This window comes from Canis aureus, chromosome 15, assembly GCF_053574225.1.
Source record: "Canis aureus isolate CA01 chromosome 15, VMU_Caureus_v.1.0, whole genome shotgun sequence".
In the NCBI taxonomy this organism is placed as follows: domain Eukaryota; kingdom Metazoa; phylum Chordata; class Mammalia; order Carnivora; family Canidae; genus Canis; species Canis aureus.
Genome location: NC_135625.1, coordinates 25,911,911 through 25,927,473, shown reverse-complemented (window position 1 = coordinate 25,927,473; position 15,563 = coordinate 25,911,911). Strand labels below are relative to the sequence as shown.

The 15,563-nt window shown below is 41.4% G+C and overlaps 2 protein-coding genes across 8 annotated transcripts in view; one reads left to right on the top strand and one right to left on the bottom strand.

Moving 5' to 3' along the window:
- The window catches only part of MTMR7 (myotubularin related protein 7), a 178,295-nt gene extending 166,388 nt beyond the window's left edge, over positions 1-11,907 (bottom strand). Inside the window, exons 1-4 of one of the 5 annotated variants that reach the window (XM_077848923.1) lie at positions 11,550-11,907; positions 7,899-8,102; positions 7,402-7,561; positions 4,192-4,390 (exon numbers count right to left, since the gene is read on the bottom strand). In XM_077848923.1, coding sequence (XP_077705049.1) covers positions 4,192-4,209 — 18 coding nt within the window. In that variant the 5' untranslated portion in view covers positions 4,210-4,390; positions 7,402-7,561; positions 7,899-8,102; positions 11,550-11,907. Of the gene's footprint in view, positions 1-4,191; positions 4,391-7,401; positions 7,562-7,898; positions 8,103-9,202; positions 9,221-11,549 lie in introns of those variants that run through there. The other 4 variants (XM_077848924.1, XM_077848921.1, XM_077848920.1 and 1 more) reach the window with 4 other exon arrangements.
- Positions 11,908-12,177: 270 nt separating this feature from the next.
- Positions 12,178-15,563, top strand: part of SLC7A2 (solute carrier family 7 member 2) — a 68,354-nt gene continuing 64,968 nt past the window's right edge. For 2 of the 3 annotated variants that reach the window (XM_077848928.1, XM_077848926.1), the window contains exon 1: positions 12,178-12,315. The gene's annotated coding sequence lies outside the window, so the exon portion shown is untranslated. Of the gene's footprint in view, positions 12,316-12,732; positions 12,752-15,563 lie in introns of those variants that run through there. The other variant, XM_077848927.1, reaches the window with a different exon arrangement.

The following is a 15,563-nucleotide window of genomic DNA, read 5'->3' as shown; positions in this document are numbered from 1 at the left end:
CTTATTTATTACTCATTTGTTATTACTTATTTATTATTGAATTCCTTTAGATAACTACAGATAACCTTTGGATGTTATGAAAAATGATAAATTTAGTGCTTCCACTTAGACATTTGCATTTTCTCAGCCCCACGTTCTGGTTTGAATTTGTAACATTATATTTTTATATTGTCCGAAGGTTTATAGGTGTATATTGCCAAGATTTATATCTCTTAAGAATAAAAGAGAATGGCTTAGCATGTAAATAATGCATTCAAGCCAAGTGAAGGGAAACGATTTTACATTCACTATATACATGAAAGTTCTTTAATAATTAAGGAAAAATGGTGGAAATTTTTGAGTCTTCGCATGAAACAAAGGAAGACTAATTCAAAAATCCTGGCAGAGTATCATACTCATAGTCTATGTGGCATTTTAGTTTTAGCAAAATATCATCTCCCACACTGAATTAATGTTAACTTAAATTTTATGGGTTTGCAAATTTTCTGTCCTCTTAACTTGTAATTTGGGTTGGTTTTCTTGTTTTCTAAGATAAATAAGCAAAGGAGTTAACAATTAGTTTTATGTTTGTGCGGTATTTAAGAAATACAATAAAATAAAATACAATAAATAAAAGTTAAAAGTTAATTAAAAGTAGAAGGTAATATCAGTGTTTCATGCTTACCCCTTTGGCTATTTCTGTTTTAGTGGGTGCACATAATACTGACCTCCAACTACCAGTGCCTGCAACTGAAGGCTTTTTCTTGCCATCATAGTCCGCTGTAGCTGAGCACATGGCAGCCAGATAGGCTTCAGAATCACCCCTCCTAGAGCAGCCCTCATCCTATGACTGAGATATTTGCAAGGGAGTTGGTATGCACATACCTCAGCTCTCTCTTGATGTGGGTGAGATAACTTCGAGGCACATGTTCGAACTATTTCCTACATTTCCTCAGCAGATTTAAGCTCAGTTGTTAGATGCAGCTGTTAGATCACTCATGCCCGTGGATCTAAACCTGCATCATAGCCACCTTTTAGGGTGGGGGTGCACCGGTGGTAAATGAAATCGGAGTCCTGGCCTCAGTTCATTTCATAGTCAAACCAGTGGATCTATGGAACTAGCAAGTGGAAATTTCTGTTGCCCAAGGGCATCATGGAAACAACTATAATTAGAACTGATAAAACCTTACCTCACCCTGGTTCATTGGCCTACACAGGGTAAGTCATATGTGAAGAAAAGCCAGATGGAAGTCCCTGAAAATGCCCCCATCAGCCATGATAATAAATCAAAAGCAATGTCACATCTTTGGCAAAATGGGGCTTTGATCCACGTCATAGTCCATTTTAATTGAACAAGTTCTCCTGCTTAAAACGCATAGATCAGGAAATGACTTGAGGAATTTGGGCTTCCCACCCCCACAACTTTTGTCTAGGGTGGGCCAGAGGTCCTGGTTCCTGGAAGGCAGAGGGATCCTTCTACAAGGGGACAGAGTAAGGGCTCCATCGAATCTTCCTTTAAAAAAAAAAAAAAAAAAAGATTTTATTTATTTATTTGAGAAGGAGTGAAAGAAAGCATGAATAGGGAGAGAGGCAGGTGGAGAGGGAGAAGCAGACTCTCTGCTGAGCAGGGAGCCCAATGCAAGGCTTGATCCTAGGACTCTGAGATCATGACCTGAGCCAAAGGTCATGACACCTAACTGACTAATCTACCCAGGCGCCCCTTCACTGAATCTGAAGTTATATCTTCTCCCTTGTCATTTTCAGCTTCTTATTCCAGATGACCAATAAGCAGAGAAGGAAGTCCTGGCTGAAAAAAGGATATAGGGTTGCTATTACATAATGAAAACAGGGAAGGTTGTGCCCTACATGCCTTTGTAGGGCTTTCTCTGGTCATTAAAGCATGTTTGCCCACGTTCTGAGAGAGTTAACAGACCCCAGGAAAAGCTCTGGACCAAAGATGGTGGAAGTGGTGCATAAATATCCCATTTCCCTCTCCCTCTGTGAAATAATTCAGAGATATGCCATCTACACTTTCTGCAGAAGGTTCCACTCCACTTGTGGTACTACTTTTGCTAACACACTTTGTATTTGCTCTCTTTCTTTCCCTGCCTTAATTCCCTATTTCTTATTCCTCCCATCTAAATTTCTTCCACTCAAATCTTTGTCTCAGTGTTTGTTTCTGAGAAATTCCAAAGTAGAGTAGGATCCTTGAAAGTTGTCTTTCCTTTAAAGTCATATCAATAACATTCTTTAAAATGCTGTTGAAGCTGTCATTAAGCATGCACACTTCAATAACCACTGGGATAATATCCATGATAAAACAGCACTCTAATTATTTTCATGCTCATAAGCCTGACCCAAAGGTACAAGTTTCTTCTTCAGAGTCTCTTTAAGGTTCCAGGAAACTGTACACTAATGAAAAAGTCCATTAAAAAATATATTTAGGCAGCCTGAGTGGCTCAGTGGTTTGGCGCCTGCCTTCGGCCCAGGGCGTGATCCTGGAGTCCTGGGATCAAGTCCCACGTCAGGCTCCCTGCATGGAGACTGCTTTTCTCTCTCTCTCTGTCTCTCTCTCTGCCTGTGTCTCTGTCTCTCTCTGTGTATAACTTATTAATAAATAAATAAAATCTTTAAAATATATATATTTATATTTTTATATATATAATATATATATAAAATATATATTTACATTTATATATATAAATATATAAAATATATATATTAATATATATTAAAATATATATATTTATAGGGTGGCCTGAGTGGTTCAGTCAGTTAAGTGTCCTGAGTGGTTCAGTCAGTTAAGTGTCTGCTTTCCTTCGGCTCAGGTCATGATCCCAGGGTCCTGGGATGGAGTCCCACTCCTTGCAAGGCTCTCTGCTAAGCAGGAGGAGGGATCTGCTTCTCCTTCTCCCTCTGCCCCTCCCCTCCCCCTTGTGCATGCATGCTCATGCGCACTCTCTCTGTCAATCTTTATATATTTATGTATACATACACACAGAGACACAAAGGCACTTTAAATTTAGGTACTTAAATGGACAGATTTCTGTTCTTTGAGAATCATACGAGGCAGAACAACTTACTTAACTCCTAAATCCTCAATGAGGCTACCTTTAGGACTGAGTAAATCATACTCCGCATAAAGGGATGCCTTTTACCTTGTTCACATGAATGGCACCTATTGCAGCTTTGCAGGGCACAACCAACCAAACCTTATGCATCTGCAACATATAGTTGTAAAATGAATGCTTACTCCCTTATATATTACTGACAAGTTTCTTAAATGTAAAAGGATGTGAGACAGTCTATCAAATTAAACCCCCCCAAAGTTAATGTTGAATTATTGATGTTAAATTTCCCCTTATTCAATACAGTTTTCATTGTCCTGTATTGCTTTATCTAATGCTGGAATGTACTCATTGAATCATATTTTAAACCAGGATTCTTGATGATTCTATATGTGCCTCAAAATATAATCACATTGGAACTAGATAAAGGGGCTCTGTCAAGTTCAATTTACCCAAGTTACTTCCTCAACAATACTTCAAAGATTTTACTCACATAATTCATACAGGCAGATTAGAATATGCACTCAGGTAAAAAAGATCGCTTTGCTATTCTGATGATCATGCACAATCTTACTGCTAATAAACTCCATTGTATAGTTTCCCACAGGAGCAAGTGGAGTTTCTCATGGGAAATATTATGTAACTTTTTGAAAGAAATTTATACTGAACTTTTATTTGTTGATTTTTAAACAAATACAGAGTACCTTCAAGCGAGTACCATACTAGAATGTTACAGAAAATTAAATATCCACTAAGCCTGTAGTGAATGGGGTTTAAAAAATAATTTTGATAAATGATTTCGATTGACTCCTTGATTATATAAGTAAACCTTAGAGCAGATGTTGAAAATTTGCAGCCTTAAGGTATGATTCAGCCTATTTGTGTATCACCATCTGGCTCAGTGTTTTTAAACTTTTGTATTTGAGTGCTTTCTTAGTTCCACAGCTTCCCTCCCCCACCTCATTATGGTCTGATGCCCATCTGGATTCACATTTTGGTGTTAGCTGCCTGGCCTCACTGGAAGGCTGAGATTGCAGCCTCTGCAATTGAACTGGGGGCCCAGTAGAGTTTTTTGAGAGCCATACTTAGATACCTTTATTAACAAAATACGTATTTTTGTATACTTTGAAAAATTATCACATACCTGCAGAGGCTGTGACATGCTTGAGAGTTTAAAATTAAAATGTCATTTCGGAGCACGTGGTGGGTCAGTGGTTGAGCATCTGCCTTTGGCTCTGGTAGCGATCCCAATCCCGGGGTCCTGGTTTGGAGTCCTGCATGGGGCTCCCTGCAGGGAGCCTGCTTCTCCCTCTGCCGATGTCTCTGCCTCTCTCTGTGTGTCTCTCAAGAATAAACAAATTTTTTTAAAAAAATAAAATATTGTCATTTCAAGGTTTTCCTCCTCCCCTGTTTTTCTTCTGCTAGCTACTTTTTGCACTAAGCTTCTCTAAAACTGTACGACTACAAAGAAGGTCTACACAGGCTCAGGAGAAAGGGGAAGTAGGGAGGAATCAAGAGATACAAACTAACAGTTGTAAAATAAATCAGTCATGAGGATATAATGTACAGATGGTGAAAAATCAATAATACTGTATTGTAAACCTGAATGATGCTAAGAAGGTAAGTCTTGAAAGGTCCCATCACAAGAGAAAAAATTTGTAACTTTGGGTGGTTATGGATGGTAACTAGACTTACTGTGGTGATCATTTTGCAATATAGACAATTGTTGAATTATTATGTTATACACCTGAAACTAATATAATGTTGTCTGTCAGTCATACTTCAATTAAAAAAAAAAGAAAGAAAGAAAGAAAGAAAGAAAGAAAGAAAGAAAGAAAGAAAGAAAGAAAGAAAAAGAGGAAGAAGCATGACCAGCATGCTGAAGTCCTTTTGGCCAATCCATGGGTCACAGGTCACACTGTGGCAGTTACTACTGCTGACAATGGAGGATGGTATCAAAGATAGAACTATTGTTAAAGGACTTACTTAGATCAATCTAGTTTGAAGGGTCAGTTTTTAAAACCCTATTTTATTTGTTTCAGCGTAATGCTGAAGATAATGTTACATTGCATGATTTACACATATAACCTGAGAATTAAGAGTTAGATTTTTAACTTTAAATTGTGTCTGGGTCCAAAGTTTAAACTAAATGGGGTATGAACTCGTGCAAGATTTGGGGCACCTGGATGGCTGGTGCAAAATTTGGGGCACCTGGATGGCTTAGTCAGTTAAGCATCTGCCTTATGCTCAGGTCATGATTTCAAGGTCCTGGGATCTAGCTGCCAGTGAGGTTCCCTGCTCAGTGGGGAGCCTGCTTCTCCTTCTCCTTCTGCCCCTCCTTCTCCTCATGCTCTCTTTTTCTATCTTGCTCTTCTCTCAAATAAATAAAATCTTTTTTTTAAAAAAAGAATAAAACCTCAGTGATTTAACTTGTTCACAGTAATTCCCCTCCCCTGTGTGTCTCCTCATAATCTTTTGAAGAAGTTAAAGTGTTATTATCCCCACTGCACAGAAAAAAGAAACAAAAAATGCAATTGAGAACTTTTTGTTCAAAATCATGTGTTAAGTCAGCAACCAGCAGCATTAATTTGTGCTTTTTATTGTACATTTGTATGCAATTGTATCTTTTTATTTCATGATCTTTTCCACAGAATTAAATCTTGGAAAGGTTCAAAATTAACCTAAACAGAACTGGAGTGCCTTCCAGATTAGGCCAGGATCCTACTCAGTTTTAGCCTGGCTATAAGAGTTCTCCCTCCAGCTCCGTGCAAAATCATAAAAGGGCAGGTTTCCTGTTAAGCTGGAGAAAATGCACAGTTGCCCTGGACAGTGTGGTCTGATGTGATAGCCGAGATTAGGGGATAAACCACATGAGAGCCAGCAGTTCTGACCCTTCTATATAATTAAGGAAGAATGCCAGGTGTTCTCCCCCTGCCTGAGTAAGCCCGCATTGACTTGTTATGAAGAAGTGTGGTGGACCAGACTGCTCATCATTAAAACAGACTCTGCCTACCTGTCTAGGACAGAAAAGGGTGGGAGGGGAAGACTATTTAATTAGCTGAGAGGCATAAGTTCATGCCAATCCAAATATAAAAGTAAAACAGGTCGGAACTTTTTAAATATCTTCTCTGAAGCATGCAACCCCTGAGGTCTTAGGACATATTACCAACTCATGGAGCTTTTGAAGGTATGGATCTTGTGAATCTAAGCCAAATGGTTAAAGGCATGAAAGTCATGCTTTGCCAGGAATCAACTGTCCATTTTCCTTTGTGCTCTCTACCACCAGAGGTTCATTTACTTTTTGTTGTTTGATCTCAAAGAATTTAATCTTTTGACAAGGCTACCGAGGAGCCTTGGAAGGTGCTAGACAGTAACATTTTCCACACAAATATTTTGAGACCCAAGTTTTGCAACTTGGAATTCACAGCCCTGTGCAAGTTGTTGTTGTTAAGTGGAAATTGGAATCAGTTTTTCAGACTGATGCTAGAACTCTGGGGTAGGTGATTCTAATATAGCTAGTTTTATGAATCTGTGACATGGGTGAAATGATCTGAAAGGTTTCATTTCAGTTCAGTACCTTAAAAACTCAAATCCACCTTCCTCATTTGGGCTTCACTTCTTTGGGACTTGGAGGCTTCTTAACCTCCAAAAGGGTTACATACCTTTTTGCTGCCAAAACTTGCAATTGAACCTACTTCTCTGAATTTCTGATCTAGGAATTTTTACATCATTTTGATGCTTCCCCTTAGCTAACAGCCCTTGAGAACAAGAATAGGACTTACTAGAGAAGTATGGCTTCAAAAGAACCAGGAGTGATCCCAGGAGGACAGGGAAGTGACAGATGAGTAGGTTCCAGTGATGAGATAAATCTACTTGGACTAGGACTTCTGGGTTCCTACTTTTTGGAACACGAAAAGTTCTCCCTTTTTGATTGAGTGCATAACACCTTTCCTCCTTACAGTATGCAGTGATGTGTTTTTAAAAGGGAAGGTGAATTTAATACGAAGAATTGTGACCCACCCCTCAATCTTCCCCCGGAAATCACAAAACCAAAGCCAAGAAAAAATGTTGTGAAGTCAGCACTGCTGTGACCAGAGAAAGCACATTAGCAGGAGGCCAGTAGCTAGAAATGAGAAACAAAGTCAGAGTCCAGAATATGGCAGAGTAAGTGAGGTGGAGCAGCCATCTCTGTTTCCCTGGAACTGAAGGGTTTCCTAAGGCACAGGACTTTTAGTGCTGAAACTGGGACAGTCCCCAGGCAAATGAAAATGGTTACTCAACCTATGTAGGTGGCAATTTAAATAAACAGAGTTCTGTTCTTTACATGACTTGGACTCTCCATTCAAAGGATTACCTGGTTGAGGAGAAAGTGAAACACCATGCTGTACCATTGTCCAAAAGCATACATTGAAGTATACTTTCTGGAAGCCTGGTCAGAAGCAGAGTGAACATCTGGCTGGCAACACATGCATATACCTTTATTTTGTAGCTTCAGGTCTTGAGTATGGAGAAATCTGGAAGAAAGGACAGAAATTCATGAAGAGCAGGCAGGAAGTCATTCTAGAGATGATTGAGCATATCAACATACAGGAGATTGTGTAGACCTGAGTCCCTTTCAGGGTACAATGCTCATTCTAGACACGTTGGTCTACACATTTTACCCCAGGCCCACTCAGTGCTCTCCTTCTCTTCTATTCCAGAATGCTGTTCTCTTACTTCTATAGCTACAGAAAAGAAACACTATTTATCCTGCAACCATCTTTTGAGATTTCACTGCTTCAGAAAAGGTATCTCAGACCACTTCTCTCTGTTAAGCTCCCACCGGGGAATCTTCTGTTATTCGCTGTTTACCTTCTGGTTGTGTCAATCAATGGCTCTCGATGTCTTGTCTCATCAACCAGGTTGTAAGGAGTGAGCTGTCTGGATTAATCTTTCCTTTTTAAAAATTGCCTCCGGCTTGTTGCAGTGTCTAGCCCAGAATTGGCTTGTTGATTGTCTAACACAACACCGTCCAACAGAAACATAAGATGAGCCACATTTGTCATTTGAAATTTTCTAGAGTCCCATTGAAAAGAAGTCAAAAGAAACAGGAGAAAATCATTCTAGTAATATATATTACTTAGCCCACTGAATTCCCAAACATTATTTCAACATGTAATCAACATGAAAAAACTATCATTTTCACATGATTTTGATTGTACTAAGTCTTTGAAATTCGGTATGTTATTTTACTCTCCAGCACATCTCAATTTGGTCTAGTCAGAAATCAAGTGCTCAAGACCCACCTGTGGCAAGGTTAGTGTCCACCTTATTGGATAGCACAGGTCTGAATGATAATTTGCAGAAATTTACTGAAGCAGTTGATGGAGACTTACAAGATAGAAGGAGTTTAGTTTGATTTTTCCATCAATAAGAAACTTTTTAGAAGACTAGAAGGCTGCAATAGCATGTCTTAACATAGTAAGAATAGAGATTAAGGCTATGAATTCATAGAAATCAAGAGAAAGGATGACTCGCATGATAGAAAATAAATGGGGAAATAGCAGAACGTTGTGAATGATGGAGAAGAAGTAAACAAGAATTAAAGGTAATAAGCCTGGAATTCCCAAAAGAATAGTGAGATGGAAGTCAGAGAGAGGGAAAGAGAGAAAGAGACAGACAGAGAGAGGGAGAGTGAGAGAGAGAGAGAAAGAGAGAGAGAGAGAGAGAAACAAGTCTAAGAAAGAGAGGGATTTGTTTTCAACCATGTAATTTCAGGTGCTGGCAAGTTCATCTCACCAGAGGCATAGTTTGAAGCAAGGATGAAAGATGAGGTCTGGCAAAGTAGCTTTTGGGATCAATGCCATTAAGTTGGTTGAGCCTTACAATCCTAAGATTGTGAAGGCAGATAGGGATAAGAATGAAAAAAAATTAAAAATTTAATCTTAAGAGTTCCATAATTAGCAAGCAGGACAAAAAGTGCTGAAGATGCCAAGAAGAAAAGGAGGAGATCACAGAAGTCAAGGGTGTGGGGGAGACAATTTCAAAGCAGAAAGGGACAGCAAGCAGGAGAGAATTTGAGAAAAGTCTATTCAACATGCTTTGGAAGCCATCTCTAAAGCAATGAGAATCTTTGTTGAAGCTGAAGGGGAAAAAAAAAAAAAAAGAGGATTTACATTAGCTGAGCTCTCTTCCAAACCCCTGGTTTTCAATCCTTAGACCAACAGGCCGACCAAAGATGTTTGGATTGAGAAAGCTGACTTTTTCCAGCAGATACAGTCCCAGCAGGAATCCTGGCAGAAGGAAACAGAGCAGCACAGAGCGGGTGGAGCTCTGGGTGATTCTTGATTAATGGCCAATGTAAAGAAACCCCAGAAACAAGCCAAGTGACAGGACGCAGGGAATTCATAGGGAGAGCAGCGCAGGACTGAGAAACCATTGCGAAACCATGCTTTGGTCTTAGTTTAAAGACAAGAATCAAAAATACAAATTTAAAGTATGACTTGTCATTTTAAGGATTTATTGTTCTTTTTCCAACCATTTTTTTCAATATTTTATTGCTTATCTTTAGGGATGGGCAAATATGGAATGTGTCCAGTGGAACGTTGCCTTTAATTTTTTGCACGTTTTTGAAAAGGCAGTGGAGAATAAGAGTTGCCTAAAAGCCCTCGAAACTTTAGTGGCCTGAACTCCGATCCAATCTTTTTTCTCTTTCGAGCCAATTCAACTGTAACACAGTACCCAGTATCCAAAGATTTAGAAGGAAAAAAAAAATGGAGGTTTTTAGCTTTGTCTTCGCTGAAATAGCTTCAGGATAATGGAGTCAAATTAGAACTAATAGGAATCAACTCCGGTCTAGGTAGTTAAAGTAATTCCCTTATTTGTGCGAGGTGAGATTTACTTTGGGTTGTATTTGGCAAGTGTAGGAGTAAAGGGTGTGTAATTTATTCAGCTCCAAAAGTCCCTTGAAATTCCCTGCAATTTCATAAAACGTAGCAGTTCAGATGCACAAATGTTTCTGAAATCTTTGGGACACAACCACCTAGATCATTCCTGCTACTGAAAAATGACTAAGTTGGATTTTCTGTTCCCTCCCAAAGGAGGAAGCTTGACAGATGCAAGTGAAAAGTGTAGTACATCAGACACGGTGAGGTAGAACGAGGTGGGTGAAAATGTGACTCAACTGGGAAGAGGATGCAAATTCCATTCTGAGTAGTAGGAACAGAACAGTGCATATGGAAATGAAGATGAAGATAGAGTCAAAGTAGCTTAATCCGTTTCAAGTGTTTTGTTTCTACCTATGGCATTTCCTTGGCTCTCCTAGTCCATCTTAAAGACTCACGATAGATCCATACACATGCCATTCTTTCTACGTCTAAATACATTCTAAAAGCTGAGAAACAACCCAAAAATGAGACGTGGGATTCACAGTTAATCAATAACTTCAAAAAGGAAAAAGAATACATAAGTCAAAGACTCTAGTGCATCAAGATAGCTATCAAACATTGTGCTTATTAGAAAGGACTTGCTCATTTTTGCTTAGAGATGAAATAGCTTTTATTATTCACACACATGCACACAATGTGTTCTTGTTTCAGGAAGCACCAACATCAGATAGTCAGATTACCAGATAAACTCAAAGATTGGTATTCTGACTAAATTGGCAGTTTCTAAATGTCAGATAGATTAGTTTATCTCAAATCACTGTGGTGCAACCTCATCACAGACTGTCCCTTGAGGGTGTTTAGATAAAAATATATGGGGAAATAATTTCTTGTATTTAAAATAGCAACCTGTAATTTCCTAAGAAAACCAGGTGGAGAATTTTATATCGGATGCCTCATCCTTAGAAATTAGACAAAGTCTCTTAACATCTTGAATCTCCTTCACCCCTTGATGCAAATGCCTTCTAACCCTTATGGGACGGAGTAAAATTGGTGTCAGTATCAACATGTATCACTTTCCTCTATATCATTAATGATTAGTTGTATAAGTAATCTGTTTTATATTGTAAAGCTAATTTTATATTGATTTAAAAAAAAAAAACCTCTCTTACTTAGGACATTTACTAGAAGAGATAATAAATATCCTTACAGTTGGCCATGCTACTAGACTTCTAGTTCTTCCAAGAAGCCCACTGATGGCTTCAAGGAGGTAGCTGGATTCTGGAAATAGTCACTGAGATCGTGTGCATGTAAGAGTTTTTGAAGTCCCAAATCTTTAATCAGATTCTGTTGGGAACACAGGTCTTAAAGAAGTTAGGCATGATTTAGAATGCCACACATAAAAGTGTACGTGGAAAGCTTCAATATGAATCTGGCGCTTTGCCAAAGCTAATAGTATTACTAGTAGATGAATAAGAAGACATATAGCATAACCTTTTTTTTTCTCCTTTAAACTGAGTCCTAAAAAAAATAAATGAATAAAATAAAATAAAATAACTGAATCCTTTGATGTTTAGCATAATATTCAACAAAATAAGGCAGATCTTTCTATCAAAGGAAAATAATAAGACACACTCACTGTTCCATTCAAGCCAACGCTTTGCCTCTTTTCGGATTAAAATTACCGAGGGTTTCACGTTGTGCCTTCAACCTTATCGGAGGCTCCTAAAACAGACAATAGCGCAGGATGAGGAACCGTGATTGCGCAACTTCTGCTCTGGCTTTTTTGGAAAATAGCAGATGTCATTTTTCTTATCGCCCACCCTAAAATAGTCATGACAACCTAGTCACACTCCTGGAATTTTCAGAATAGCAACTGCACATTTTTTTTAATGAACTTCCACGGTCTGTATTGGTCGGGGTGGCGCCACCGGGCGAAGCGGACTCTGGGCTCCCGGTGACCATATCGGTGCGTGGCACGTCGTCGTTCTGCTTCTTAACGAATTCTTAGGAGGATGTGACAAGGGTCGCGGGGACGACCCCCGCCCTGGGAGGGGCTGCGCCTGGAGCGACCCGGGGGGGGGGGCGGGGGGCACCGCCGAGGCCCGCGCTCCAGGCCGCAGACCCGCCCCGCGGCGCGCGCGGCCGCCGACGCCGCCTCCCGGGAGGACGGGCCCGCGCGGCCGGCGGCCCGGAGGCAGCGCCCCGCCCCGCCTCGCCCCGCCCCGCCCCGCCCCGCCCCGCCCCCGGCGCGGCTACACACAGGGGCGCCCACGTGCCCAGCCCGCCTTCGGCAGCGCGGCGGCCCGGGCGCTCCTCTCCGCGCCGACCAGCGAGGCGGCCGCAGCTCGCTCGGCCTCCCGGAGCCCCCGGCTCGCTCCAGCCGCTCGCCCACCACCGCCCCAGTAAGTTGCCGAGTGTGCGGCCGCGCGGAGGGGCGGCCCGGGCGCGGGGGCCGCGGGGGCCGCGGGGGGGGGCCCGGGGGGGCTGCGGCGCCTCGCCCCCGCCAGCCCCGTGCAGCCGCGCGCCCCCCCCGCCCGCCCTGCACCCCGAGGGGCCCGGAGACTCTCGGTTTGCACTTGGAAAGGCGGGCAGCCCGGGTGGCTCAGCCGTGTGGCGCCGCCTGCAGCCCGGGGTGATCCTGGAGGCCCGGGATCGAGTCCCGCGTCGCGCTCCCTGCGTGGAGCCTGCTGCTCCCCCGCCCGTGTCTCTGCCTCCCTCCCTCCCTCCCTCCCTCCCTCTGTGTCTCTCTCTCATGAATAAATACGTGTAAACATAGAAAGGCGCGTGGAGCTGCGGGAGCCTTTCGCGTCCCAGACCTGAGCGGGACTGGAAGGACAGGTAAAACGTGCTGCCTGCGTGCTTGAGCTACTTGCAAGGAGAGGGCTGAGCTGCGAACCCGTCGGGGGCGGGCTGTGCTCTCTAAAGCCTATGTCGTGCGGTCGTCAGCCTCGAACTCGAAATGCCGTCCCCGAGGCTTAGGCAATCGCCAAGCCCGTCGCCGCAGAGTGATCCATTCCTCCGCGGAACTCTCCAGCATGTCTTTACGCGTGTCCCCCCCAGTCCGTGGAGTAACGTCCTCAGGGATGGTCATCTTAAAGATGCTTACAAATACGCTCACGGGAAGTCCTGCACGTCTTTATCAGTGCAAACAGTTGCTTGGGTTGCTTAGGAGTTAAAAACGTTCAACCTATTCAGACTTCTCGTGCGTTTATGCAGAACTGCCTCCGGAGGCGTTTCGTTGACCCTTAGGGCTGGTAATAAGGTTTAATCGAGTCGCATGTGCAGAAACAATCATACTTTTAATGAGGGTTTATTTAGAGCTCTCAGAATGTTGAAGGGAGGGGTGCTGCTGGCATATCGGGTTAGTGGGTATATGGCCTCTGACTTGATACTTCTGCACCCTTGGCTTGGCCAGTCCTTAAAAACTTCAGTCACCTCTTTTCCCTCTAAGCATTAATAATGATCTCTCCAGGAAATTGCAAACAATTATGTTTGTGCTCTTTTTCTAAGGGATGTACGGGATAAGAATAGTTTAAGTGTATACTTTCTTACAGCTGCTTTTTCCCTTTGTAAATCAAATCCTTTTTTTTTTCTTTTAGTTGCACTAAAGCCTAATATGAAATGACGTTTTAGTGCAGAAGAACATATGCATTTTTTATTTGTTCCATTACTCAAAAGTTCCTAGTTGGTTACTCTGGGTTAATGCTGGGAGGCCACATTATTTATGATTTTTTTTTTTTTTTTTTTTTCTGTTTTCTCTCTTGCTCTCACTCGGTTTCCATATTGTTCCCGATTGGGGAATGACATTTACCTTAAGGCATTACAATCTTTAAGGGTGTGCCTCAGCCTTGGAGAGACCGGAGTAAAATGCTGCCTGGTTATCTCCTGGGATTCAGTTTGCAGAATCCTTGGCCTCTTTAGCACGTCCTCCGCAAAGCCTTTTGATTCCAGTCTCTAATCATTATCACTGGACTTAGAGTCTGTAAAAGAGAATTAGAGGCTGGGAGGGGAGACAAGGTAGCTGTTGGAGTTTGAAAAATCTGGGAATACTCTGGAGTTTTTCATCTTCTCATATATTTTTGGGTTTTGCGCATATGCAACTGAAGACTTTTCAAGTTCTTGCTTTCCACTACAAAACTACTCCCCTTTGCAGAGTGGGAGGGCCTGATCTCAGTTCTGCATGGCTCACCTTTTGTTGTCTTCCCACGCCTCCTTGCTGAAGTTCTCCTCGCTTCTCTTGGCTCTTCTGGCCAGACCTGGATCCTCATCTCTGGCTGTTTCTGCTTTTTCAGAAGAGCCCACTTTTACAAAGGGCCTTCTCCCATAGTTTTCCTTTGGTGACTACTTTGTTTAGCTTAGTTTCTGTCTTCCCTTCTGTTTTATTTGCTTGCCACTCCGTATATCCCCATCTGTATACCTATGTAAGTATTTTTTTTAAGTGTTCAGGGCCATCTGCTGGTTTTCTTTTGATGTCCTTCGTGACCAACTTTCAGAACAGAGGTTTGGAAACACCCTATGTTGCTATTTGTTTTATTATTTCCCCAAACATGATATGAACACATTGATATTTTTTTAAAGATTTATTTATTTGAGAGAGATAGAGCAACAAAGTGCCTGAGCGAGGAAGAGAGGGAAAAGCAGGTTCCCCACTGAGCAGGAAGCCCGACATGGGGCTTGATCCCAGGACCCTAGGATCATGACCTGAGCCGAAGGCAGACGGCTAACCAACTCAGCTACCCAGGCATCCCAACACATGGATTTTTAAGGACTGGCTTCTTGTAGACCACTTAAGGGAATATCATACATTTAAGACAAAAGCAGAATTTTCAGTTGAATATCTTTCTAAATAGTCACATGTTTAGTACTGTGTGCCTCATTTGGAAGTTTTATCATCCAACTGAATACTGAAAAACTCAGTTAACAGTAGGATATCACTTATGTGATACAGCTCGTCTAAATGATTTGGAAAATCTGTGTGCTTATTTCTATACCTTTAATCTGAGTATAGAAAGCCACACCGATAAAGCCTTGATTAAAAAAAAAAACTTCATGAAATCATTCTTTTCATTGTCTTTTGTTTTAGTAACTTTTCATTCTGTTGCCTAATGCAGTGTCTGCACGTGGCACATGCTTGTATGTCTTATTGTTGAGTGAATGCTAACTGATTTCAATAATTTGAGAGAAGGTGTTATGTACGTCTTTGAATGTATAATCCTTCCTTGAAAATTGTTGGATTCCTACTCTGTAGCAGTCACCGGACCACCAAAAGTAATGTGTCGCTCCAATTTTGAAAGGATTCTTCAATTAGTTTTACATTTGGGAAACCCTTCATTGATGGATTTACAAGTAGGTTTTTTGTTGTAATTTTGTATAAAGTAACAATACTTGTAAGCAGATGACTTGAGTATCATCTACACCAGAAAGCGAGTGAGGAACACACTCTTTAATACATGGAGAAGCTGGTGCTTCCTAGTCTATCGTCAAAAGCACTTGTGCTTGGCATTTTTGTTTTACTGGTAGTAATAAAATTGTCATAATTCTTCTTATGTATTTCACTTACCTTTTTGGCTGTTTTAGAAGTGTTATCTGTGGCTGTGGAAATAATGTAGATGCTGTTGATAAAAACAAACCAACAACTGGGGGTTCGTTT